The sequence below is a fragment of the Epinephelus fuscoguttatus genome, linkage group LG2 (genome assembly GCF_011397635.1).
Source record: "Epinephelus fuscoguttatus linkage group LG2, E.fuscoguttatus.final_Chr_v1".
NCBI classification, from domain to species: Eukaryota; Metazoa; Chordata; class Actinopteri; order Perciformes; family Serranidae; genus Epinephelus; species Epinephelus fuscoguttatus.
Window position 1 is genome coordinate 18,934,011 of NC_064753.1, and position 27,003 is coordinate 18,961,013.

General features: G+C 41.5%; 1 protein-coding gene across 1 annotated transcript in view; it reads right to left on the minus strand.

Moving 5' to 3' along the window:
• Positions 1–242: 242 nt before the first annotated feature.
• Positions 243–27,003, minus strand: part of LOC125904277 (FERM domain-containing protein 5-like) — a 102,510-nt gene continuing 75,749 nt past the window's right edge. The window contains exons 2-14 of the mRNA XM_049601604.1: positions 23,757–23,861; positions 22,543–22,585; positions 22,309–22,387; positions 18,878–18,975; positions 14,649–14,772; positions 12,675–12,762; positions 12,310–12,398; positions 11,108–11,171; positions 10,622–10,713; positions 10,463–10,537; positions 9,129–9,197; positions 8,890–8,996; positions 243–6,463 (exon numbers count right to left, since the gene is read on the minus strand). Of these exons, the coding sequence (XP_049457561.1) occupies positions 5,880–6,463; positions 8,890–8,996; positions 9,129–9,197; positions 10,463–10,537; positions 10,622–10,713; positions 11,108–11,171; positions 12,310–12,398; positions 12,675–12,762; positions 14,649–14,772; positions 18,878–18,975; positions 22,309–22,387; positions 22,543–22,585; positions 23,757–23,861 (1,617 nt within the window). The 3' untranslated portion in view covers positions 243–5,879. The remainder of the gene's footprint in view (positions 6,464–8,889; positions 8,997–9,128; positions 9,198–10,462; positions 10,538–10,621; positions 10,714–11,107; positions 11,172–12,309; positions 12,399–12,674; positions 12,763–14,648; positions 14,773–18,877; positions 18,976–22,308; positions 22,388–22,542; positions 22,586–23,756; positions 23,862–27,003) is intronic.

Below are 27,003 nucleotides of genomic sequence, written 5' to 3' on the forward strand. Positions count from 1 at the left end.
GGTGGTATCATTGTCACCCTAGGGTGGCAGCATTGTGATGAAAGAATAATGTGTGCTATTACTGACAGTCTGTTGTTTTTAAGCCTGGACATGATGGAGAAACTTCAGAAGGTGCCGATATGGCTCACACTGTTCAGGGTTTGTAACTTCTGTGAATTCAAGATTGAACTCGTAGGTGCACTAGCTGCCAGATGTCAAGAATAGATTATATTTATTCATAAATAAATTACACCAGTCTTAAGTCAGTGATTGGAAATAAGCAGTCTTGTTCGGAGGTAATAAATGCAGAACACATGCTTACAGAGACATTTCCATGTGCAGGGCCATGGTACAGGAAGGAAGCTTACAGTAAGACCACATCAGAGGCCTCATTCCTGTTTACATGATTCAGTAAAATGAATACAAGAGTTGCCTGTCGATGGAACTGTCACCCCCTCCTGACAAAGACTTAAGCAATATAAAGAAAACAAAATATACTGAACTGCATTGCAAAAGGAAATATTCAAGTAGTTGATAATGCTACTTTTGCTGTTTTTAAATTGGCTAAAAATACAAACTGCTCCACCTCCCCTTTGAGTCGAGGGAAAATGGGTCTTCTGTTGGGTGTCCATTTCATTTACATGTACTCTCAGAAGAAAACATATCTGTTCCTCTAATATGAGTGAAGGAAGAGCAGTCTAGGATCAGGCAACAAACAGGATTTACATGAGACATGATCAACCACTGTGGGTGGGCGCCACTCCCTTCACACATGCATCTGCAGGCTGTTTGACCTTCTGAGGGGATTCAAAGACATTTTCAATGTCCAGTTGATGGCCAAACATCTGTTTGCAGTTATTAATCATTATTACACTATTGGTTACATTTATTGCTCCAATTATGTTGTGAAGGTTGTCAAACACGTGAACATAATGAGACTTTAAAGTACAAATTATAGGAAGTAATAAAGTACATTTCTGCCTCAGCTGGCCTCTTACCTGACACGATCAAAAACCAGCGAGAACCATCTGAGTTAGAACAAACACATACAACACACACAAGTCTAAAAAAACAACCACAAAACATGGGGGGGGGTTTCCATTAAATATAAATATATCTGTCAATATTTCTAACTTATCCCATTCTGAACTAAAAGGAAAAACAGAATTATTAATACTCTGCTTATTTCACAGCTTCTGAATTTTAAATTGTTTTATGTACAAAAATAAAATCAGCTTTTAAAGCCAGGGGTTTAACACTACAGGGCGATTCACAGGGTTCTTTTCAACCTGTGGATTTAATGGGAGAAATTTTAATATTAACGTGGTACCTTTCCAGATTGCCTACAGGCACCTATATCTAAACCCCTCGGCCAGTCAGCATCCTAAACCATTCCTTTTGTTGCATAAATAACACATCCATTTTATTTTAGGTATATTAACACATACACGCTGACACACAGCATGTACATCTACATATATTCTAATCAACCACCTGAAGACTTGTTGAGAGGACCAGTGCTTTAACTGACTCTAGGGTTTCTGCTGTTGATTGCACTGGTCTATAAAGACACTCAGTGGGCTAACCTGTGAAATAACACATACGTAATAAGGCTGGAGAAGGAGAGCAGACTATCAAGAGTTTTCATCTGTTGACGCACACTGACATAATATATCAGACAACAGAGGTTTCTTTGGTAGGTGCGATGATGACGATTGCAGTAGGATGTAAACATGACTTATCTTAGGCTCTCTCGTAAGCAGGGCTGAAAACTATACATCCACTGTAAAAAATAACACTTCAGGTCCATTAAAAGTCGCTGTGAGGAAATCTCTGCGTGTTAACGAGACATCGGTTTGTACAAAAATGGAAACATGGTTTAAATATATTCAGCCTTTACAGATAAATGCATAAACTTGAACACAGCAGGGCGAAACAAAATTAAATGACCTTCACTCAACATGAACTAAAAACAAGCTGTCTTAACCAGATACTGTGGGAAAATTGCACTAATTTCTGCACTTTACAAAGGAAAAACAAGGTCAGATTTCCCCTAATGGAAAGGATCTTGTTTTTGTTTATATATCAACAGTATTGCACATCAAGATAAACTCCTTCTACAGAGTGTGGGAGTCAAAGAACTAACCAAACACTTCACTATCACTACAGCGCTAGCTCACATAGTCCCATCACCTTTACAACTACTGTAAAAGTAACTACGGCAAAGTGACAACTGTTCCTTACACACACAAGTTGATTGTAGCTATTAGAATTATTTGGCTGCTATTTTATAAAACCAGTAAACCTACCACCTTCGTTACTTACTTATGTCCTTACAATTTATCCATAATTTATAGTCATTGGACGACAAAACTTTATCGGTGCTCTAGTGGCTGGACAAAAATGGTAATGTGAGCACACTGATAATGGACGTCTGACCACAACACTTATTACAAAAATGATCAATCATGTCATCTAACAGAGCAGCACCTGCTTCACTCCTGAGTCAAATAGCTACTGCAGCTCATTCTTGGCATTTTAAGTCAATAAACCAGATTTTGGGTTGTCAGGGAAGTTGCCAATCATTAAAAAGTAATCAATTTTCCTATTCTTTACTGTCAGTATTAACTCGCTCATCACCAGACATGTGGACTCAAGTCACATGACTTGGACTCGAGTCACGTATTTGATTACTTTAGACACTTCAAAATCAAAAAAGACTTGTCTTGCAACTCGACTTGGACTCAAACGCCAATGAATCATGACTTTACTTGGACTTGAGCCTTTTGACCTGAAAGTACTGAAAGTATGAAAGTTTGAAGATTAAAAAGTATGTTATTTAATAAGTGAGTCACAAATCAACTAATTTACCTTCATTACCTGAATCAACTAATGTGAACGCTGTTGATTCCCCACCAGTTGACATTCCCCAGATCCACTTTGTTTGAACCAAGCCAACAGCATTCAGTTGAGTTGCAAGACAGAACCATGAAGAACTAAAAGTATGTTACTGAGTGACAGTTTGCACTTTTGTTTGCGCGCAAAAACCATGTGGTGGTCGACACCACAACTAATTGTAGAATACAAAACTTTTAGATTAAAAATTACCGATGAGACACAACTTCCAACGATATTTGACATTTGAAGTTGCATAAAAAACAATAAATCCAGGCTAATATTAACACAGTTTACATGCTAATATTAGCTTAATAGCTAAGTAACTTTATAACACACTTATTTGAACAAATAAATGCTAATTTTAAAAGGCATTCATGATTTTTGTTTATTTAACATATCCTCCTGAGACCCTGTGTCCTCATGAGGACATCACAGTTTGGGTTTGCTGCACCATAAACTTCATTCTGCTTGACTTAGACCTGTTGTCCTCATTCCTGGACACTTTTTTTGTGCTATATAGTGGTAGTAAGACCACAATACACTAATCCAAGTAAAAACAAGATGGCAGCTATCTCTGCCCAGTCAGTCTGCAGCTGATCCCAACACAAAAGTGGACAAGGTACAAAACCAGATCACATATTATGGTTGAAACATGTTTATTTAAGGGGCCAGTGTGTAAAATGGGTTGAAAACAGTGACATCAGTGGTCAAATTCTAGATTGCAGGACTCACTCGCTCACCCCTCCCGTCGGGTAAATGACGGTGGCCTCGTAGGGACAAAAAGCCTTGCGCACGAGTTTTTCAGGAGTAGATCTATCTAGCGACGAGTTGTATGTTTATTTAGAAATCTAAATCATGCTACGATATTGTAATGAATCCCTCATGAGCAGGAGACCAGAGGAGTGTTCGGGAAAAAGGCCCGTTTATTTGAGCACTCCAGAAACTCCGGTAACACTCCACTCCGTCCCAAACTCTGACTCTTCTAGCGTAACAGACACACTTCATAACTTTACACACAGACTCGTTTACCATACCGAGTGGGGACCCCCCTCCCCTCTCTGCTCCGCCAAGCTCCAGCCCGCACACTGACAGCGTAGCCTGTAAACAGAGCTCAGCTGTTTATTTAGCCTAGCAATATCTCCGGACTATAGTAGCTGCAATGGACGACTTTGAACGTGATTTTGAAGAGTTTCTTGTAGCGGACACAGACCCAGAGCCATACCTGTTTGAGCCAGAGCATACAGATGAGGAACTCCATGTGTTTGATGCTGAGCGGGCGAGAAGAGAGGCTGAATGCACAGAATGGGATTCAGTGCTACTGCTACCATCGTTGGGGAGATATATCATCAGGAGGAAAAGCGCCGCAGAGAGTGCATCACAAGGAGTGAAGTTGCGTCTTCTTTTCCTCGCAGATGACGGTTCGGGTTCATTCTCTCCTGTTGCGTGGTAAGTGTGGTCCATTCGCAAACTTTATAACTAAAAAAACTTTTCACTACTCTCTATCGACGAACTACTAACACTCTCTGCTGTTTCTTCCTCCTTCTTCCTTCCTTCCGCTGTCTTCGTTGGTTCATTTATACACGTGAAACGCGTTCTCTGGCCGGCTGGATTGTCCACTTGGTCTGCCGTACATACATGGCGGCACAAGATGGCAACCTCTCTAAAGCAAGGCCCTTGATATATATATATGTGTATATAAAAGCATAATTATAAGGCTACGAAAACCAAACGAATTTTATTTTATAGTGATTATACACTTGTATAAACATATTAATGGGTAGAATATTCAGATTCAGATTCAGATTGACAATAAACCATGCCAAATATTACACACTGGCCCTTTAAGATTAGTAAAGTTGGTAGGTTGATATGGCAAGACATTTTGACCAATTTTAGCAACAGCTAAGATGCTGCAAATTTGGAAGTAGTCATTTGAAGACGTTGGGAATTTATTATCAACTCTTTTTGAGGGACTTTACTATCATTGATGTTTAGTTTTTTACACTAATCAGGTCCTGCTGATGCCAAATAGTTAGGAGAACTTAAAAATGCATACAAAACTAAAGTTCAGGTCTCAGGAGGATCTTATTATTTTGTTAAAACGATATGACATTTGATGAAGACTGCTTTATGACTTGTTTAGGAAACTTAAAGTTTAGGACTTGAGACTTGACTCGAGACTTGCCTGTCTTTAGTTGGGATTTGGCTTGGGTCTTGAGTGCAAAGACTTGAGACTTACTTGTGACTTGGAAACCAATGACTTGGTCCCATGTCTGTTTATAACTCTTCATGGCAAATTCTACACGGTTTAACATTTGCTAAAAAAAATTATATCTGCAAACACTATTTGACTCAGGACTGATCTACATTCAGAAAGTGCTTCTTAGTTTTCCATTCCACACTTTCTCTCACACCCAGATACTCGTACAACTCAAAACAGCAGCTGTCAATCTCGTAGCAGCGACCACAATAACATTTTATTATCATAAATGTTGTTGTTGGCTTTGACATGTGAAAATTAGATGAGCTAGACTGCCTCCTGTCTCATCGTCTCTCAAAACTTTACTCAAACTCTCAGGTCACACAACACACACCCCGACACATCAGGTCACTCTGTCTTACAGTAATGTTGCAACATATAAATTAATACAAAAATAAAGGCAACTATTATCTGTGGTTGAAGAAGTGAAGTCTGTCAGACTTGCTTGTCCCTTTCAGTGTTTAAATTAAACCCTGGTACTGTGGCTTTGTGTAAAAATAAAATACCTTGAAATGACCTGAATCTCCAAAGTAAAATGTGATTTCCTTTCCTCGCAGTGATGGTCAAACGTAATAAACAAGGCTCTTCAGGGGACAGTCCGTGGCTTGTGACAGGAGCTCCTTCTTGGGAGAAGCTGAGCTGACATTGGGAATGGGACTGCCATCCTCCTCTCTCCTGACCTGCCTGTTGTGTGTCCCATGTCCCTCAGTGGAGGCCTGTGTTGTGTCACTCGGTCTCTGCCTCACTTGCTGATGAGGAACCCTCCCATCCACCGTAACTTACAGGCGAACCAGCGCCGCAGAGGGCAGAAGTATTCAAAGTGGAACTGCTGGAATTCAGGTGTCTTGCGGATGTCTCTCAGGAAGGCAATGTCCAGGTCTGACTCTGTCAGCATGATGAGGAGCAGCAGCAGGGCGAACAGCAGTCCGATGGTAACCAGGAACAGACGCAACACGCTCAGGACGAACTTGTTCAGCTCCTCCACGTCGCTCTGCGGTGATGGCCTGCTCTTGGCCATACGCAGTGCTCTCCTGCCCGAGGAAAACTCTTCCCCTGCTTTCGATGTGCCCGCCTCTGAGTCCTTCTCCTCATCGATGCTGCAGGGAGCACCGTTGAGGTGACGGGCTAAAGGCATCTCCATCCCGTGTTCGGCCACAGGTGTAGGCAGCACACTGTCTGAGGGGCTGTAGGCCTCGTCGGAGATGACTGCTGACGTGCTTGCCTCGCTGCCGTCCGACAAATGGCCCCGAGACGACATGAAGGAATCGCCATGGGAGACTGAGCGCACAGGTGTGGAGTGAGCGCTGTCTCGAAGGGACTCCAGACCTGAGAACACAGCGCAGAGGGAGACATGTTTAATAAGCAGCAGTTATTGTTGCAAGACACATTTAATGAGAGATTCTGACGTGACTTTCTTCTACCTCAGATCTCATAAGGCTCAAGAGAAATGTCTTCTTTAAGCAAATTATATTCAGTTTGAGTTTAATCAGTCCTAAAACCAAGGCCGTAACCATGGAGTCAGCACTGGAGGGGACTAAATCAGCCAGAGGGTCTTTGGAGTTTCCCTCCCAGAATTTTTCCCCTCTGGTTTTTAATACAGTTGAAGTATTGAAATAGAAAGACAGTCCAGTGTTTGACATTGATTGTACCTACCCACAGCAGTCGAGCAACAGCTGCTGCTGGGGTACGGAAACACCAACTGGACAGTCATGTTGTTTGGTTGCCTGTTGCAGCACAGCGCATACTATTGTTTAATCTGTATGCTTTTATTAATATATTTGGGGGGAATGTGTGTCCCCCTAATATATATTATAATACTGCCTTGCCTAAAGCAGAGATCCACTTATCCTCTTTGAGTTGTAGCCTGGCTTGCTGGGAATACTCAAATACACCGTGCTCTGTTGAACACCGTGCCAACATTAATCATTCTGACGTGGCCGGGAGGAGAGCATAATTTGCTTTTCATGATAAGCTTGTCATGACCTATGCTCAAGAGACTGATCCTGTCCTCCTGTCATGTAATCTATGTTCAAACAAAATGCAAGCAGCAACTCTTCAAGTACACATGAACCATAACAACAACTGTTACTCAGCTCTACCATGATCCTCTCTGGAAGCTACATAAAGACAATGCACACTTTAAACCTGATTAATAGATTATGCCATAAATTGATGTGATATTCGAAATATTTGGCTCATTGTTCCAACACTATTCTTAAAGAGAAAGCCCTCCAACTTGGACCCCCATGATGAGCCACATGAAGGCAGCACTCACTAATCCTGTAAGATGAAACCAGCCCCAGATATTACCTGCACAGTTGGCTGGTGGGTTGCAGCCATAGAGCTGGGGTGGGACAGCGAGCCTGGAAGGGGTCCTGGAGCTCTGTCCCGACCCAGGAGCAGAGCCTGAAGTGGAGGAACCCCCAGGGAGGGCAGGGAAGAGCGGTAGGACCCCCAGAGCTTTGCCCAAGAGCCTGGGTCCCAGAGACAGCACGCGCACGTTCACATCTCGATAGCAATGGTTAATCATGCGCAAGTGAACATTGACCTTGGTCTTGATCCGGATCAGACACTTCACCATGGTTCAAAGAGAGCGAAAAACACCTGTCTGACACTTTCTGTGTTCCAACAACTTCTCCTTCTTTATGTCTGTGTGCTCTTGAAACTGCCTCTCTCCTCTCTATCTTCGTGCTGTCTGTCTTTGTCTCCAACTGCGGGTGACCAGAGAAGCAGCCCTCCCCTCTCCACAGCGAGCTCCCACATGCTGGCAGGCGGGCTGACAGCGGCAGATAAATAGACAGACAGACAGAGAGTGAAAGACAAGGCCCAGGAATGTGGCTCGCTTGTGCCACAGTTCACCTCGTCCCTCCCTGCTGTCGGGCAGTGACACACATGGCATGGCCCCTGACAGCGGGAGCTATTTTCAGGCCGAGATATTATTACCAGTGGAAATGCCAGCGTAGACAGAGCAACGGGACAACACACTGGGGGTTTGTTTCAGTGTTGCAACAGTGGGGTGCAATGTCAGAACCTGCTCTCTGTGTCAGTGACAAGAGGGGGGCTAGATTGACAAAAGATCAGTTTTTTTTCTGTTGAAAACACACTGTGCCATCAGTTGATTTAGTTTTAGTGAGGCTCCTCTGCTGAGAGCAAACTTACTTACAGTGGCAGCGCTGACAAAAGGTTAATAGCCTGTTGGAGGAAGGAGGGGACAGTAAGTGCCCTTTATAAACTTACAGGATGACTTTCTCATGTCCAAATAATGCCTGAGGCCTATGGCTCGAGGAGCTTGAGAGTGTGTGTGATAAGCCCTGAAACTGAACCCAGAAATGTGTGACATGGGTGTGTTATTCATAGGTGATGGAGTCGCATGGACTAAGAAAGCGATTTCCAACCGAATTGTACTCCAGGGGTACACTTATGCAGTTGTAAGAGGGTACTTGGACAGATTGTGGAGCTTGTTACAAAGGGAGTAGAGAAGTCTATACGGTTAGCTAAAAGTAATGAATTGATAGATAAAAGCATTGGATTGATTGTAAAATGGCTAAAAGTAAAAGATGATTGATACAGTTACTGATACTGGTAATGGAAAAATGTTTGAAACGCAATTTTGCCACCAGAACCAAACACTGACCATTGTATAAAAACCATCACATAGTGTTCACTTCACAGTCCAGATGTTGTCAGACAGCCCAAGGACTGCTGTCAGCCACTGTGTTTTTCTCACAGTATTTTTTGAGTGTGTGTTTTACCCTCCATGATGGAGATATGCACAGCTCTCCGTCGGGTCCTGGGCACACTGGTCAAACGAGGGCCGTGGGTGATGGATGGACAGCTCCTGCTTGGTACCATGCCAGCCCTTAACAAAAAAACACACCCATATGTACACATGACGTATACATCAAATGCATAAATCACTGTTAACCCACATTTTAGCTAATTTTTAAAAACATTTTTATATTATATTTTATATTTATTTTAGGATTCTAACCTGTGTATCTCGGGGGGATCTCTCTTAATTTTGGCACTTTGTTCCATCACCTCTTTTGCAACTTTTCCACTGAAAAAACATAAAAAAGAAAGTCTGTTATTATGTGATTTATACAAAACGTGGGCACTAAAACAAGCACCACAACACCACAGAACATTTGTGTAACATTTTTAGCCAAGCCTGTTCTTAAAAGTGGTGTAATGATACATCGATCTGGACTGAAATATTAATTCAGGGATCAGTGATCTGATATCATCGACGCAAACTGGTAACCTTGATACATATCTTTAAAGGTAGAATCTGGAGGATTTTCAAACAAAACAAAGTATAGACATATACAAATGAAATCCTGCTTAATCATCACCTATGGGCTTCTACTCATGTGTGGTGGTGACTCTGTTTGCAGAGCTCCTGCCCTTTAACTGTATTTTGATGTTTTTGTGAGCTTGGACCGCTTCTGGGCGGAGATTTTCCCAGCCAATGAGAGAGTGCAGGTGCTGTGCCCGTACCTCCGGGCTCCGTACACCCGGGAGAAATGGCGGATACAGATGTACCCACGAAGAAAAGGAAATTAAATGTGAGTGAGGCAAAACACCGAGCCGATAAAGCACGGGCCAAAACTCGTGTGAATATCGGGGTGGCTTTCACCTGCTTTCGAACATTAAAGGAGAGGCTCGGGATGTACAGCGACATGGAGTTGGCCTGCTTTCTGTTGGACAGGTAAATCCTAAATACAGGCCGGTTAGCTTGTGCTAGTTTGCTGATTTATTAACTTTTCCATTACAACAACTGTAATTCCTAGTAGTTTGTTGTGGAGGCTAATTCCGACTATCAACTGATGCAATGCAAATAACTTTACGTTTAGCTAATATATGGCTTGATGTAGTGTGAGGATTGAGCTTTGAATCATTTTGTGCAACACCCAACTGCCGGGAGGGGTAGGGGCAGCGCGCAGTTGAGCCTGATAGGAGGGGCCAAATTTGAATGTGTGTTTAAAAACTGCAACTGGAAAATCCTCCAGACCCTACCTTTAAGATACGCCTTTATTTTGAAATTCTCATGGCACGTCTGTGTCACCATTTCCTGTCCAAGTGCACTTTCTTCCTAAACATTCAAACAGTGCTAGCAGCCTTGTGCCAGGCAGACAATGAGGATAATTACTAATGTCATCTCATATTGATCACAAGCCCCTGAACTGAATCAAATTCAAATCATATTGTGGCAGATTTTGTGATATCAGCAAATGTTGTCCAAGGAATCAATATAAATGCACTTCACATTTATAACTTGTTCATCTATAAAGTGTTACAAATACTTAACGAGCAACTGAATACCTGTATCTAAAGCGACTACCCTTGAAGAAGAGATTACTACTGGACACAGTGCGGACTTGACTGGACTTCTCCAACCTGTCAGGAAATGTAAATTAAAAAAAGATGATTTTATATAATGATGTTCTTTTTGCAGTTTGGGTTTCAGGTCATGTGACTCACTTGTAGAAAGCCTGATTCTCCACTCCGCACTTCCACAGATGCTTACAGGCCTCAGGTGTAGGTGCAAAGTATGTCAGTATGATCTTCTTATCCTGTAACAAGCCCGGAACAGTCACTCATACATTTATAAATAAATCAGACTTTAATCAGACTCCTGGTGATGATTTTGGAGACATCTTTATCATGTAAGGAGAGAATGTCTGCATAGTCTGTCTTGATTTACTGAGCTTTTGGCTACTGGGAATTATTAAGCACACAGTATATTAACCAACTCTCAGACAGTGGCTTTACTTTACCCCTTTGTCTGCTAAACCTGTGGCCAACGCACATTTTTGTTTAATGATTTCCCGTTTACTTCACCATAAAGGATAGATTACATCGGCTCCCTGGTGGCAGTGCCCCATGCATAAAACAAGGCCACACTCATTTAACTTCCTGAGCTCCACAGGCCCGAAAAGGGAATGTTTTAATAATGCATACACATACCTCCTTCTGATTTGCATATATATGGAATGTCTTTGCTTCAAATTTGAGTTTGGTCACCTCCTCCCTGAGTTTGAGAGACAGACAGAACAAAGGACAGACAGACAGACAGAGAGGGACATGATGACAAATGGAAACAGGAGATGACAGAGTGAGAACGAATTAAAAAAAGGGAAGAAAGAGGAACAAATAGCAGAACAAAGATGGAGGGAGAAAGGAAAAGGAAGGGAGAGGCAAAAATGGATAAAGGTGGTAAAATATTAATTGTGGCTGGAGGCAAATTAACAAGGCCAACAGTGTTTCATTTCAGTGTTGAAAAGTCTAGACACATTGATCCCAGTCACTGAAAATGACAAAAATAAGCTGCAGGAGATTAAAAAAAAACCCCCCACAAATTATAAAACTACAACAACTGCAAACAACTCAGACTCTGAAGACTTCTGAGCATGCAGCTTCACAGATGGTTGACTCCACTGTCTTGAAAAGTTTACTAATATCCTCTTGTACAGATCACTGGTTACTTTTAGTTTACCGAGGGGTAAACTAGGTTACCGAGTTTGCAGTTATTCCTACTGCACGTCCTCATGTACATTATCATTTTATACATTTTCACATTGTCTGCACTACACACTATATATTTTTCACACAAAGTTGCACACGAGATAACTGGAAGTACTTTACTACCCGATAGCGTGTATTGTATTATCAGATTTGATTCCTGTAGGATTAAAAATCTAAATCTAGAAGATAATGAAACAAATGTTCGGAGCCAGATTCAGAAGATTTGGATTATGCCAAGCAAGCTCTTTGAAGTAATTTTAGGATTTTCTTTTTCCTTTGCTGGCAACGAGCACTTCTGTTATTTAGAACAAGAGTGTGGCAAAGTTGTATGAGATCATTTGTGTGTGTTTTGTCGACATGAAAACTTGGAGATTTGGAGTTAGGCAGCATGATGAGTTTTCTGGCACTTTACTTTGCACAAGTTGTTCATTAATGTGTGTTCATGGAAGTTTTTTCTCACTGCTGGTAAAGAAACATTTATTTCTCTCTGCTTGCACTGGTCCATATGGAGCTTAAGGAATTTTCTTTCAAACAGTGATAAAGTCTTACTCATTAATTTGGGCGTTCATGCTGCAGCCTTTCATAGAAATAGGCTTTTTTTAATCTGGCATCATGTCCAGTTTTAACTGCTCGTCTGGACTCACCATTTGAGGAAATGGACCCTCCGGTTCCCTTGTAGCACAGTGAATCCAAAAGGAGTAAAAGCCAGAAAAGCTGGGTTGCCAGACACATCCTGACAGGCACACAGACCCGTGTTTTGTTATTGTAGAATCAGAATTTTAAATCACAATGAGGTAATATTTTATTGTAAAGCTCCTACACTGATAAAAGGACACTTCAAGACTACTTCAAAATAACAAAATTCATTTTATGATTGACTTTGACATTTACTCCAAAAAAAAAAAAAAACACATACAAAATTACTCATCAGTCAAACTGCACCAAAAGCATAAACTCATAAAAAGCACAAGCTCATAATTCCAGCATAAATTTGTTTTGTAAAGACCACCTTGCATGGATGAGGGTCCACTCCGTACGTCTCCAGCATCTGAGCCTTCTGGAGGAAGTTGAGCTCTGACGTTTCAGGACTCTGACCTCTGAGAAGAAAAAACAAAAAGTCAGTTAACTGGCTTCTGTCGCAACCAGCTGTCAGCTCTTATGTGTGTATCCTTTAATCTATCTAATTTATTTCATGATCACTAGCGTTTAATTCTGCCAGCATTGTGATGATTTTTCCCTAAAATGGTTTCAGGTACAACTTTTTCCTGTGCTGACATTCTAGTATGGGGGAGACACATCTGATTGTTTCAAACTGCTGTCAAACAAGATGGTGGAAATGAGCAATAGAGGGCAGTGTAGGATCAAATCTCTAACCAGTGGCTGTGTCAACCAGGGTTGTAAACACTGTGTGTGTGTGTGTGTGTGTGTGTACAAGATGGAAATAAAGAGAAGATCGGAGAAAATACAAAGGTTCTACTAACAAACAGGGTTGATTTAAGTGAATTATTGGCTGATGAATCAAAGAAAGTTACCCATTACAACCTTATTATGAGCATAGGTAGAGCTCACATCTAATGCACTGGAATTTAAATGTAGCAGTTTGGACATTTAAAAACAATCCTGCCAACCTCTTGCCGTACATTGGCTGTTGTACGCTAACTCATCAACCATGAAATCATCATCTGGAGGAGTAGCTGGATGACAAGGTTTCTGTATCTGCTCACAGTCACTGTGTGCACCTGCTGTGACACATGGCTGTGACCTTGTCTGCCACCCTTCCACTTTAAGGCCAAGAGGGCAAAGCAACATTAACCGAACCCGACTGACCAATGACAAATTCACATCAGCCCCTGGGCTTCATACAAACACACCTACAGGAGCATAAAAAAAAAGTCCCATCCTGGAGACACAAAATCCAAAAGGTTGTCAGACTTTGCCAACACCACCGATCTCAGGGATCAGCAACCAGGAAGAGCTGCTCTCGCTGATGATACTGAACCACTTGCACAAAAACACCTCTTTGAAAGTGTGAAAACATGGACCCGGGGGGGCAGGGGAGTCTCATCCTATGTAGGAAAATGAGTGGCGACTGTTACATCCACACCTCAGACCTGTCCAGTGCAGTGGTCATCACAGGCTGTGTGTCCACCACCCCCATCATAACAACTGACCTTTTACTGCCAAAGGCTGGAGCAGAAGCCCGAGCTCTCCCATAGAGCTCTAACTTGAAAAAGGATTGAGAAACATCCCGCAAGAAAAAGTGTTAAATTATAAATCCGGACAGGTCAAGCTGACTTTTCTTGCTACCTCTTAAGTCAGATCCTTGAAAGCTAAATTGTGTGAACTGTTCCTCTACTCTCTTTAAACTGTCAGCACCACCAAGGGGAACAAATCCTAAATTCACCAGACCATTAATGGCTGCTCAAGCACCGGCTTCTGGCCACAGTTTGCTTGAGGCAGGGGTACCCCAAAACTGCCGAACTGAAGGAAGCACCCTGCCAGCCAAACACTGTGGTCTGGAGAATGCTGCAGACTGGTGTTTTAAACTGCCAGGCATGTGCAGCCGTCAGAGTCTGTGCTGAACCTGTACATGAAAATTTCAGTGCCTTGTTTTGCAGGGCTACAGAGCTTGTGTGAATGCAAAGCCTGCAAAACAACCATAGAACATAAGTGAATACTCAGCATATTGTAAGATCAAACCTATAGCTCTGAAAATCTTATCAGATTATTTACTTGCACGTGTTCTGAAAGTGAGATGTCCTCTTTTGGTTGGACTAAGTCGCTATCATAAAGCCAGTTGCCACATGGAGACCTAAAACCATCACAGCAGTCGTTTATTTTAGTTTCCCATGACTGACTTATGAATTTAAGATGCACTTTGGTGTATAGCAGTAGGTGTGCCCCTGCGATGCACTGCGCTGTGGCCGCTGTGGCAATGAAGGAGTACACAGGTACACAGAGACACGGACAGGTGTCGCCTTACATCAGCTCAGTCTTGTGGATGTCAGCAATCCGCCGCTCCAACTTCTCCGAGTGCTTGGGGAAAAATTGGAACTTGGAGCTGTAGCCCTCTGGGTGTTTCCCGGGGTCGTAGTCGCCAATTTCAGCTGGAGGATAGTAAAACAGACACAGACAAGACGGTTTGATGATGGTTTTTTAATCCAGTTATGTTATTTCAAATGTGCCTTTCAAACCACATGACAAAAATTTAACAATACGTGAACGTTAACACAATATGTGATGCTTAACAAGTGTTGAAATATTTTCTGCATTGAACAAAAGGTGATGCCAAAATCAGTTCCATACTGCTCGTCTGTAGTGATCCAAGTGTCCTGAAGCCCCAACATAAAAAGTTGTTTGGAAAAACGTCATTTGAACTCGCACATGTGAGCGCGGAGTACAGAGAGGCAGTTAGAGTTGCAGGCTACAATGAGGCTAAAAACACTACAGACAAGCAGTATGGAGATATTTTGTGGTTTCAATTATGTATTTTTTGGACGTTTGAATCTGGGGCGCCGTAAGCCTCCATTAGGTGGAGTTGTGTTGCTACCCACTCCCCCCTGGGATCTTCGCAAGTGTTGTGAGGACTCTAAAACTTCACCTGAGCCTCCCTTGGCATATGGGTGGGTAGATAATGGCTGAATTTTCATTTTTGGGTGCACTATCCCTTTAAGTATTCCTGCAGTTTTTATTATTTAGGATGTTTCCAAGATGTATCCAGAGTACTCTTCCTCTCCAAAGCAAATGGACCAGATAATTTAAACGTGTAAAAACACTGAATAAAGCAGATTCCTGTTACAAATCAGTGTTTTTCAGTGTGACACTGATGAGCGTGTCATGGACAGGCTGCTTACTATGGTGGTCAATGTGAAAACGCAAATGGCCTTATCTAGAGCTACTGTTTGGTAGAAGGTATAAATCGTTCATTCTAAGGTAAAGAAAACATGCTGATTTGTATTTTCAGGTGATTATACACTAAGAGAACATACTTATTACATTATATTCCATGTCTGCCAGTACATCCAGCTACATTCCTTCACACTGAACCTTTAAATAGTATTTAAAAAAAATATTCAAATCGAATTTATCAAATTTGATGTTTGTATTCAATGACTGTACCAAGGGCATTTTGCCACCTTAATCTTTGTATGTGGTTGTCCTGAGTTAGCACTGCGGTGCAGCCTCTGTATAAAGCCCAAAATACAAATTTGTCCACAAAGCAAAGACCAATGAGTCAAGGTTTTGAATGTATCTGCACAAAAAGGGGCACACAAAAAGTATTTCATCTTAAAAAGAACACTTTGCAAATTTTATTTAACCTTGAGTCCATGCAGTACATATTCGGCTGGCATGTCTGTACCGTCAGAAATACCTGCTCGTGTTCTGAGCATCCCTGTAGCCAGCTTTAGCAGCCAGGTTTACAAACCACTGACATTCGTTTACAGATGGTGGAGAAACTACATGGAGAGTTTGGCTACCTGTCTGCTCTCTGGGGAGCTCTGTACAGCTCTGGCAGCCACGACTGTTGAAAACAGCATTTTAGACAGCCAAAGGCATTCCAGTATGTGTTACGGACATTATGGATTCACACTTTCTGACATGTTGACAGTGCCAAAGAATGTTTATATAAGCCAGAGAAACCTAGTGGAGAAATGCTTTACAGAAGAGGAAGGCTCAGACAGCCACTTAGTTAGCAAAGCAAAGTGATAAAGACCGAGCCACTGGAAGCTAATATGAGCTACAGCAGATAATACTTTAGTAACTGCAAATACATACATGCCTACAGTTAGGCAGTGCTGATGTTTTCACCAAATTATCTTATAGTGTAAGTAAATAGATAGTTATAACAAGCTAGCAAGTATCACAGTGTCTTTCAGTGTACAGACGAACTGCCTTGTGGGCAACATGGAGACACCCAGGAACCTTAAGATTCAGGGACTGGCTGTAAAAAGTCTGGATGGATGGCTGGTTGGCACGGTGCGTGACAGGGAAACTGTTCCTAAATGCATCTCACCTCTCTGCATGTTGATGGGCCTGACACCCAAAGGAGCCTGTCAAATGGATACCTGGCATCTTCCAAAACAATCAACTTTCCTACGAAACTGTCGAATTTACTCTAAAGGAAACATACTGACTTTTCACTGAGTCCCTTGAATTTTTTAAAAGTGATAACTACATTGATTTCTATGGTGCTTTTTAAAATAACAGTTTTCAATTCAAGGTAGAACAACTAATTCAGATTCTCAAGGACATGAGAGCAGTGTGAGCCTTCAGCCTCACAACACGCTCTGCTCACACATTTGCACACACCCACACAGTGAAATACATATATGGCAGAATATGAGCACACACACATGCACACAAAACACAGCTGGCGAGTATTTATTTACAAGCCAGGGTCATATGGAAATCGTTAAGTCTACAGCAGGTCACAAACATCATGAATAATATATGTCATGTGTGGTAGACACAGCTGTGTCGGAGGAAATACAGTCATTTATTTACAAGTGTAGTTTGGGGTAATAATCTGATATCACGACCACAACTGTGGAACCTGAGGGTGGTAAACACTGAAATTAAAGGATCAGTGTGCAAAATTCAGGGGGATTTAGTGGCATCTAGTGGTGAGGACTGCAGATTGCAACCAGCTGAAACTTCTCCCAGTTAGAATTCCTTCAGTGTTATTACTAACACTTATCTGCAGATGTCTCTTCCTCTCAGAAACAAATGGACCAGGTGATCGCAATGCATAGAAACACTGACTAAAGCAACCTCCAGTTAAAAAAATCCGTGTTTTTCTGACGCTCTTCGGCTCATCGAGGACGGGTTGTGGACTACGGTGGCCTACATGAATCACCTTATGTAGCGCCACTGTTTTGTGGTAAATATAAATGGCTCATTCTAAGGTAACAAAAACAGTACCGTTCTTATTATCAGGTGATTATACACTAAAGAAAACATACTTATTATATTCCATTTTTGCCAATATATCCCGCTACATTCCTACACACTGAACCTGTAACAAATTTCAATAATATGAAATTTATCAAATTGGATCTTTGCATTCAATGACTGTACCAAGGGCATTTTGCCACTGTAGACTTTGTATGTGCTCGTCTTGAACTGACTGATTTAGTACTGTGGTGCATGGTGTTCAAAGATAATGCCTCAGCATAAAGCCCACAGTACAAATTACTGTACACAAAGTAAAGAACAATAAGTCAAGGTTTTGAATACATCTGCACCTAACGGGGCACATAAAAACTGTTTCATCTTAAAAAGAACTCTTTGTCAATTGAGTCCATGCAGTATATATTTGGCTGGCGTGTCTGTACCGTTAAAAATACCTGCCAGTGCTTTCTGTACACTTTAGCCAGCTTTAGTAGCCTAATGTACAAACCAAGGACCAGGTCATTTAAACAGGTAAAAACACTGAATAAATCAATGTCATGTCATAAATCAGTGCTTCTTCTATGCTGTTTGGCATATCACAGACAGGCTGCTCGTACAGCACCTAGTAATATGTGCTCACCTATTTTCTCTGATAACTTCATGTGAGCTCACTTTAGTTCTGATCCAGATGTTCAGGAGGTTTTTACCACGAGCAGCATTAACCACAGATCTTTCGCTCTCCATAACAAACAGATCTGATGATTTCAACTGGTAAAACACTTATAAGACAGTTTCACATTAAAAAAATCAGTGTGGTTCTGATGCTCTCATTGCGGACGGGCTGTGAACTACAGTGGCTGACCATAAAAACTGCAAAAACGTGAATGGCCCTTTCTAGAGCAGGTGTTTGGTTTGTCCGTTCTGGGTTACTGTAGAAACATGGCAGTGCAACATGGTGATGACTGTGGACGAAGACCCACTCCCTGTGTGAATATAAATGTCTCATTTTAAAGTAATGAAAACACGATTCTTATTTTCAGGTGATTATACACTAAAGAAAATATACTTATTATATTAAATTCCATTTCTGAAAATATATCCCCTCTAAATCCCATACACTGGCCCTTTAAATAATAGGCTCAAAGGCACCAGAGGACACCATGACCCTGCTTGGTTTTCTGGTCAAGGTTGCAATGTCTGCCTAGTGTGAGGACAGTTGTGCTTGTCTGAGAGTTTGCTTTAAAATAAAGCTACAGTAGTCCGGCTGAAAGCTTTGCAGCAGTCCTTATGCCTAAATGACGACTCCCTATTGCATCATACCTTGTAATATGTAGGCAGCCAACAGAGCAGCATCTGATGTCTTGCACAGGAGGCGGCCATGATAGAGATCCCTCTTAACCTGCAGGAAGACGAGATATCTGTGGAGTGGAATACAGAGAAACTGATTTGGGTCATTATTTAGATAAGATCAATATCAACATGTGAAACATCCAACATGTGTGTTAACCTTTTCTGGTTAACACACATGGTGGATGTTTCCAACTTAAAAGTAAGGTGTCTCTTGAGGCTGCAGATGTGTAAAAGAGATTGTTGGAAGGAGAATTCTTGAAAATACAAAGTAATTTCAGGCCTGAGGCTGACTACAGGGAACTGTACGCTGTGTTAATGTGTTAATGCTGCTCTTAGAAACAGAGACATGGCAGTTTGCTAGTCTGCTCTCGTTGCTATGTCTGCAGTTATTACAGAGAATCTGCAGTACGTGCTAGCTCTACACAGTAAAATGTAAAATAAATGTAGCTGGCGACAAACCCATTACTCTAGGGCCCTTTTACAACCCATTTATAATTAATTTATAATTACAATTTAGAAAGAGATAAATGAATGCATGATTGGCAATCCAAAGCTTTCTATTGGAACATTAGACACAGGACATGTAGCCTTCCTCGAGGCAGAACTCCAGCTAAAGCATAATCACTTTGAGAATTGACGGTGATCTAAAACATGATTGCTGGTTTGCACTGACGTCCACCGGGAGCAACTCAATCTTCTGGTCTCGTCCACAACATCCAGAGATTACTCATATGTCAATTTTCCCGCTCAGCATTCATTTCAACCGCCTGTGATTCGGCTTCTCTCCAAGCAGCAGAGCAATAAATAGTGTAGCAGTACTAAGCCTCGCTATGAAAAATGTCAGAGTACAGTTGGGGTGTATATTGGGCCCTTTTTACATCCTGCCACTATCTTGCTGTGAAACTACATACAGAAAATTAAAATCTCAAAGCAACACGAGGCCCTGAGCAAAGTGTTGCTACCTTTTCATATTTAGGCTACCTATCTGTGTGTCTGTGAGAGCTTCCAGTCAGAACAGATGGCGGAGGATGGAGGAGCTGTCCCTCGCCAGCGCTCCAGCTCAATCAAGAAGAGCTGGATTGCGAAAAAGAGATTTCACTGCGTGGCAACCAGTCGAGGGATGTGATTTACAGGGATCTGCACGCTCGGTAGCTCTCTGGCTCGCTCTCCTCACTCCTTACAGCAGTTTGTTCAGCTGTCAAGGATGCCACACACAGTACAGTAGTGGTAAGGAGCTTCATGACACTGCAGCTTACTGTAGGAAAGAAAGGGGATACTCAAATAATCCCCCCTGCACACCGACTCACTGTCGAGCTGTGGATACTGTGGTTTTTCCTTTTCTACCTGCATCACATAATGCATTCAAGGTTTTTACTCGACAGTAAATAAGACAAACTTAAAACACATTTTCACTCTTAACTTTTTCATAATTATTATTATGATATGATATTATTTTGCTGGATTAAGTGAGGATGGCTATGGAGCTGAGTAATATGTACCGAAAGGATTCTTAGTTCAGACAAAAGCAAATATTCTTTAAAACCCTCCACGAAGCTGCAGCGCTCATAGCCATTTTTTCAATTATCTAAAAGCTGGCTGCAGAGGCATAATAAAATGACAACAGTAAAATATAAGAGTGCTTTTGATATGATTTTATGAGACAAGGAAGTTAATAGAAAGGCAGAAGATAGAGACATCCCCTTTGGTTCAATAAAATCACTCTCTAAGTGCTGTGGATTCTAGGTTTGCTCTGTGTCAGCATTTTTACATTGTGGTTATGACTCCCCAAAATAGAGATATGTGATTTAGTTGTCCCTAGTTGGGTGTGAGAAGCTTGTTAATGGGCCACTTGTGTTGAATGTGTTCTAAAATGGACTTTGCTTTTCCATGTTATTTTTGATCCCACCAGTGAGCAGTCAAACAGCCCAACAGGTAGCTGCAATTAATAAGCAGATCTGTAATACCAGAGGAAAAACAATATCAGAGGAATGATCAGATTGTCTGTGGAGAGGTTTGTAAATATCATTGTATTGAGGTTGCTGTGGCTGCAGAGGGAGCTTTGCAAAGTTTGATAGATTGCCTCAAGTAACGTCACAGCGAGGATGTGAGCTTAGCAGACCTCTGTAGCCCACTCTTCATCTCTACTTGAGACTAACAGTTTGAGGCTACATTAGCTGCTACTGGCATAACACTGGCATAAATCTGTGGAATGCTCCCTTAAAACACTGCTCAACCATACTGCCATTTGTTCAGTTTGCCGGTATGTAGGGCTGCCACGATTAGTCGACTAATCGATGACTAATTGACTATTAAAATAATCGGTGACTATTTTAGTAGTCGACTAATCGGTTTGAGTCATTTTTCATAGAAAAGTACTATAAAAGTCCCCCAAAATACTCTTACTGCAGCTTCTTACATTCAGATATTGCCAGCTTTACACACTCTCCCGTGACAGTGAACTAAATCCCTTTGGCGTGAGCATGAAACAAGACATTAGATGACTTAATTTTGGGGTTTGGGCGAGACAGACCGACATTTTTTTCAACATTTTAACACATTTTTCGATGAAATGATTAGTCGACTAATCGAAGAAATAATCAACAGATTAGTTGACAATGAAAATAATCGTTAGTGGCAGCCCTACTGGCATGGACTGATTAGTTTGACTTCATTGGTGGAAGAGAAAGAGAGTCATGAGAACCTCACCTTCCCCACCCAATGGTGTCCTCAAGGGAAGAGGGGACATGGTCATACCCACTGGCTCCCCCGCCAAAAATAATTGGAGGCTGACAACACTGTCTTTAAGAGACTGTGGCACGCTCATTTTTAAAACCAGCGCAAATGTAGTGGTTTCCTCTGAAATAAATTGACTTAAGGCATATTAGGTACCAACCATGTTCACATACCTTGTTGGTAAGGGGGCTAAATAATGCTCCAAACCTAGACTAAATTTTGCTGAGGGAACAACTGACATCGTTTTTTTTTAAAGGGGTCCCTTGAACTCTCACCTAAAGATGAATGATGAATGAAAATGTGTTCTATGGGTACCAACAAGTCTCCCCCAAACTTGAGATGGCTTGTTCCCACTAAATGTTTGTTTCCTTACAGTTAATGTACTCCTTCAAATTAAACCTGTATAGTGGTCTTTTTAAGAACAACAAAGACCAGCCAATTTGAAAACGATGAATCCCCCCAACATATATAGATGCACATCACATTAAAACAGGACTGTTGTGAAACTCAAAATGTTAACTGTACCAGTATAACTCTATGCACATCAGATAATTAGTGATACTAGCTATAAAATAGGAAACCGAACTCAGTATGCTATTCCTTAACTATAGTGACGCAGTTTCCAACTGTCCCCACCTGCAGCCCACCAAGCTATCTTGAAATCTTACCTGGTAATTTCCTCTTTTAGGGCAGCGGGGTCAGGAGGGTAAAACTTGACACGCAAACACATGGTGAATGGAGGCTGGGCTGGGGAAGAAAGACAAACATTTAAAATCTATTGTCATGCATTGTTTCTAATGTGCTTGGCATGACTTGTGCGCTCTTTTTCATATTTAGCAGAGTTTTTCTCAAAGGTTTATTATTTAACCAACTAATCAGGCATGTTAAACCTAAATACTTACATTTCATTTGTTTGGCAATTGACTTTGTAAACTCCAACCAATGCTGCAAGGGAGAGAAAGAGAGGTGAAGACCTGCACTTTGCACACTGAATCTTTGGCTGCTAAACTGTCAGTCTGAAGTCTGATTACTCAGCAGCTGAGCATGATGGCTTGTAATCTATAGCCGGAAGGCACAGTAGAAATTACTCCCATCTCCTTGCCGTCTGTTTATTTAGACCCCCTCCAACACAGTCTCCATGCAGAGAGGAGAAGAAGGAAGGCTGTTTGCAAGATAATCAGGAGACTGCTGTTCTCTGTCAGAGTGCTAAACATCACGAGGCCAAACTGGCTCTAATCAGTGAGATGAGGACATGCTGACGATAATAGTGCACTGCGCTTACAATACAGTAACTGTAAAACACAATGATGCTGGAAGCTTTTGATTAACAACTTTTTTTTTGAGCAACACCAGCATTCGCTTTTCATTAAATGTCTCTCAGCTAAAATGCAGAGAGAATCTGCAAAGTAAATAACTTTTACACCCCTTTAAAGCATATGTAATCCCACCCACAGTTCATAAGTGCAATGATTAACAAATATGCAGTCCAAGTTCTACAAATTCACCGGAGACTGTGTTCACTTCTGTAATTGATATGCATCTCAATCGAAGGGGTTGGCGTTTAGCCAGCTTGCATAATTGACCTGCAGCCCGCCCTACCTGTGCTGAATATTTACGTAAAGGAGAAAAAAAAGACTAATTAGACAAGTAAGGCATGGCATTCATATCTAACAACATTTAATAAAGCAACTGTCAGCTTCACAGGGTCTCCTTGGACCTTTTAAGATTTACATTTAAAGATTATCATTCTCAAAATCAAGTCTAGTCTGTTAAACACCACGCTGTATCACCTCTGACTACATAAAAGGTGACTCTGTGAACTTTGCTGCACAAATAGTTATCTAATTCAAAGAAGCAAATTATGCCATTCGTGCAAACTGGTTTTTAATTCAGGGAGATAAATGACTTAAATCATTACAGATATTTAAGATAAAGGTTGATAGAGAGAAACGACAAAGATAGAGAGATGACAAATGAACGAAAAAGACAGTGTAAGAAAAAGAAAGAAAGAAACAAGATGAGATGAGACGAGACCAAATCATGAGTCACAGTGTCACACACTGAACTGAGTCCAGCTGAAATTCAGTTGGGTTTCTTATTAAAAATAGATACTTACCCTCTGCTTGTCTGGGTCGACATATCTAATGCCAAAGTAGTCTTTCTCTAGCAGGTTGAGATGGTGGCAGATGAGGTCGAACAGGTACTGTCCCTTGGAATCCCGCTGAAAGAGAAATAATATGAGAAACTTCATATGATGTACTCACTCTTCAGGGACATTAACAAGAGAAGGGAGGAGGAAAACAAGCACGAAAACAGCATCTTCATTTCTCAGTCCTCATACTCTACATCCCAATATTTGCATATTCACAGACACAGTTAATGGACCCCCAGTAGATCAATGGTGCATATATCTGAACGCTCACATCAGAAGTTTACACTCTGCCCAGGTAGAGCAGCAAATAAGATCACACATCATAAAATGAAGGAGACATTTTCTAAACATACTGAAAGTGTTGCATCCAAATTATTTAGTTTGAGTCCATTTTTTGGAGGCTCTAAGAAGTCAAAACGGCCACCAGAAAGTGTTTTAATATTTCACTACCCTCAGGGGAGATATATGAGGGCTATCAAATATTCATATCCAGGCAGCAGCCACCTGTGAAAGCTTTGAGAGATTTCTGCCGCAGAAAATGACCTGGAAAGGCAGTGAGAAAAGGTGAAAAGGAGAGGAAGTCCTCATGCAGTGCAGTGCAAAAACCTGACCCTTAATCCTTTTGTATCCTTTTCTTATCATTAAAGAAACTGAAGATACAGTGTTAACATTTTCAGCTAGGTTAATAAAATACATTGTTAAATTAACAGAGAAAATAAGCTGTTCAGTGACGCACATTCAAATGTACTGTAGAGCCTTGATCACCTTTGTCAGTGAGAGAAGAAATAGGCCTGCTATCCCGGCAGTGGGAGCAGGGCCTTTGCATAAAGCTGCATCTGCCCCAAAAGACTCATTAAAAACCAGTTTAATGAGGTCTTTATTTAGATTTAACTGCCACAATAAGCTACATGCAAACAAGGCTCCTACTAAACGCATAACAAAACATGAGCCAGTAAGAGGAGCTTCAGTTTACCGATGCATAGCCAGCAAAAATGTAACTCTGATCTGAGCCCAAACTGTCAAAGACGCTACAACCCATGCTGAGGGTGCAACATATTAAAGAAAGAGGTTGCTTGATAAAGATGTTAGAGCAAATATCATCAACATCATTGCATTAAAAACAAATGTAACGATGGTATGGTAAAGGTACGGCACCATTGGTGTTGCCCTGAACACCTGTTTCTTTGAAAATAGCTACATGCTCTCCCAAACAGAACCACACGACTTATTATTATGCAGAATAAAATCCTAATATGGAAGGCATGACCCGTCCTACTCTGCCTCTAATTGGCCAACCAATCTCACCCCTCATGCCTACACCTAACCAACCTAGGACCCTACAATACCAAAGTAACAACACTTCTATTGACTCCTGTGGTATGCAGAAGTTAAGCCTCACGCGCCCTCTAGTGGGGCATGAGGGCATTACCTTTCCGATTAGAAAACCCATTCACTTACAGTATGTTGCGCAATTGCTTGTAAATTGATGAAAACGGCCTTGTTTTTACTTTTAGGTGTCTTGGTCATATGAAGTCATGCTTATAATTTGTTTATTTCAAAATGTAGGGAGTAACATTATGGCAGACAACTGTTTTTTATTTTTGTTTTTTTAACCTGTAAACAGGTCACTGATGTTCCTATTGCGGTAGATTATGGTAGATTATGCTTTTAGGTTTACTTGACTTCGGAAACGCACAAGAATTCCTGGTCGGCAGCAATGCAGCAATACTGAAGTTCAGTCAGTTCTTGGTCAGATATGCAATGCACTATCCCGCCACTAGAGGGCACGTGACCAACTTTCCGCTTGACCAATGTGTGTCACTACTCTGGTACTGTGGGGTCCTGAACCCAGGGCCGCCCCTCCCTAAACGCAGAACACGCGCTGTGCGTAGGGCCTCATCTTCCATGGGGGGCCACATTTTGTGCGAGGGGATGCATTTGCGCATATGCGCAATGGATGCGCACATGCGCTACTGTGAGGCGCGCGTAGAATCAGCTCGAGGAAGGAGAGAAGAGACCTGGCCGCCCATGCGTCGCTGCAGTTGCTGCGATTGACAGCACTCAACATCTGAACAATAAGAGGGGTGCGCTGGCAGGCACTTGCAGAGCTGCAGCAGGTGAAGAGTTGTCGACATGTCGTCCAAAAGAGCCTCAGGAATATGTGTGGGGACGGGAGGGCGGGCTCCACAGAGGGGGAGACCCGAGCCTTGGGGGTATGTGCGGGCCGGGAGGTCGGATGCTCCCAGAGAGGGGAGAGGGAGAAATATAGCTAAATAAGATGAAAATAGAAAAGAATGTCTCTGTATTTTATTTCTGTTTTCAGTGTTTAATTAAGGTGGGGGAGGTGGATGGCTGAGGGAGATCGGATGCCTCCAGAGAGGGGAGAGGGAGAAATATAACAAAATAAGATTAATTAGGAAAAACCTGTCTCCCTCTTTTATTTTATTTTCAGTATTTAATCAAGGGTGGGGGATTGAGGTGGTGGAAGTTACTTTCTTTTGATGAGTAATTGATGGCTATTTGTGACTCAGATTTGTTTATTTATTTATTTCAGTTTGAAGTTAATTTTATTTAATATTTATTTATTTCAGGTTGAATTTTTTATTTTATTTGACTCATACAGCCAAACTACTGTATCTACAGTACATTTGTTATTGCCAATAAAGGTTGTCAAGTTAAATGGCAAGTTGTTGTATGGTCATTTTGTACCTATGATACATTTGGGATGGGGGCCTCCAAATAAAATTTCGCTTAGGGCCCCAATTTGGTCAGGGGCAGCCCTGCCTAAACCAACCCAACCAGTGAAGAAAATGGGCCTCATTGACCAAGCTTCTTAAAAGGAAATTTCTTCTTAAAACCCCCAAGATTCGTTTTCTTATTAGAGATTTGTTCTTAGGTAAGGACAGAATCTACAAGCCCATCAGAGACAGAGACATTTTTTGGACTATCAAGGCTTCAGAATTATGTTGAAACAAAAAAGTCAGTCCCCTCATTAACATAACACGTTCAAGTTAGCTTGCTCAGCTCATTGTCCACCTTCTCCTAAACACCTGAAATGTTTTTAAAGAACATTTCAGCAATGAAATGAACCTTAGCCTAGCTGTGTCGAAATGAACAAAATCCATCTACCAGCACTGCTTATGTGCTAATGTGTAAAATGCTGCCAATTTGCTTTAAACATAGTGAAGTTATATACAAAAGGTCTGGAGAT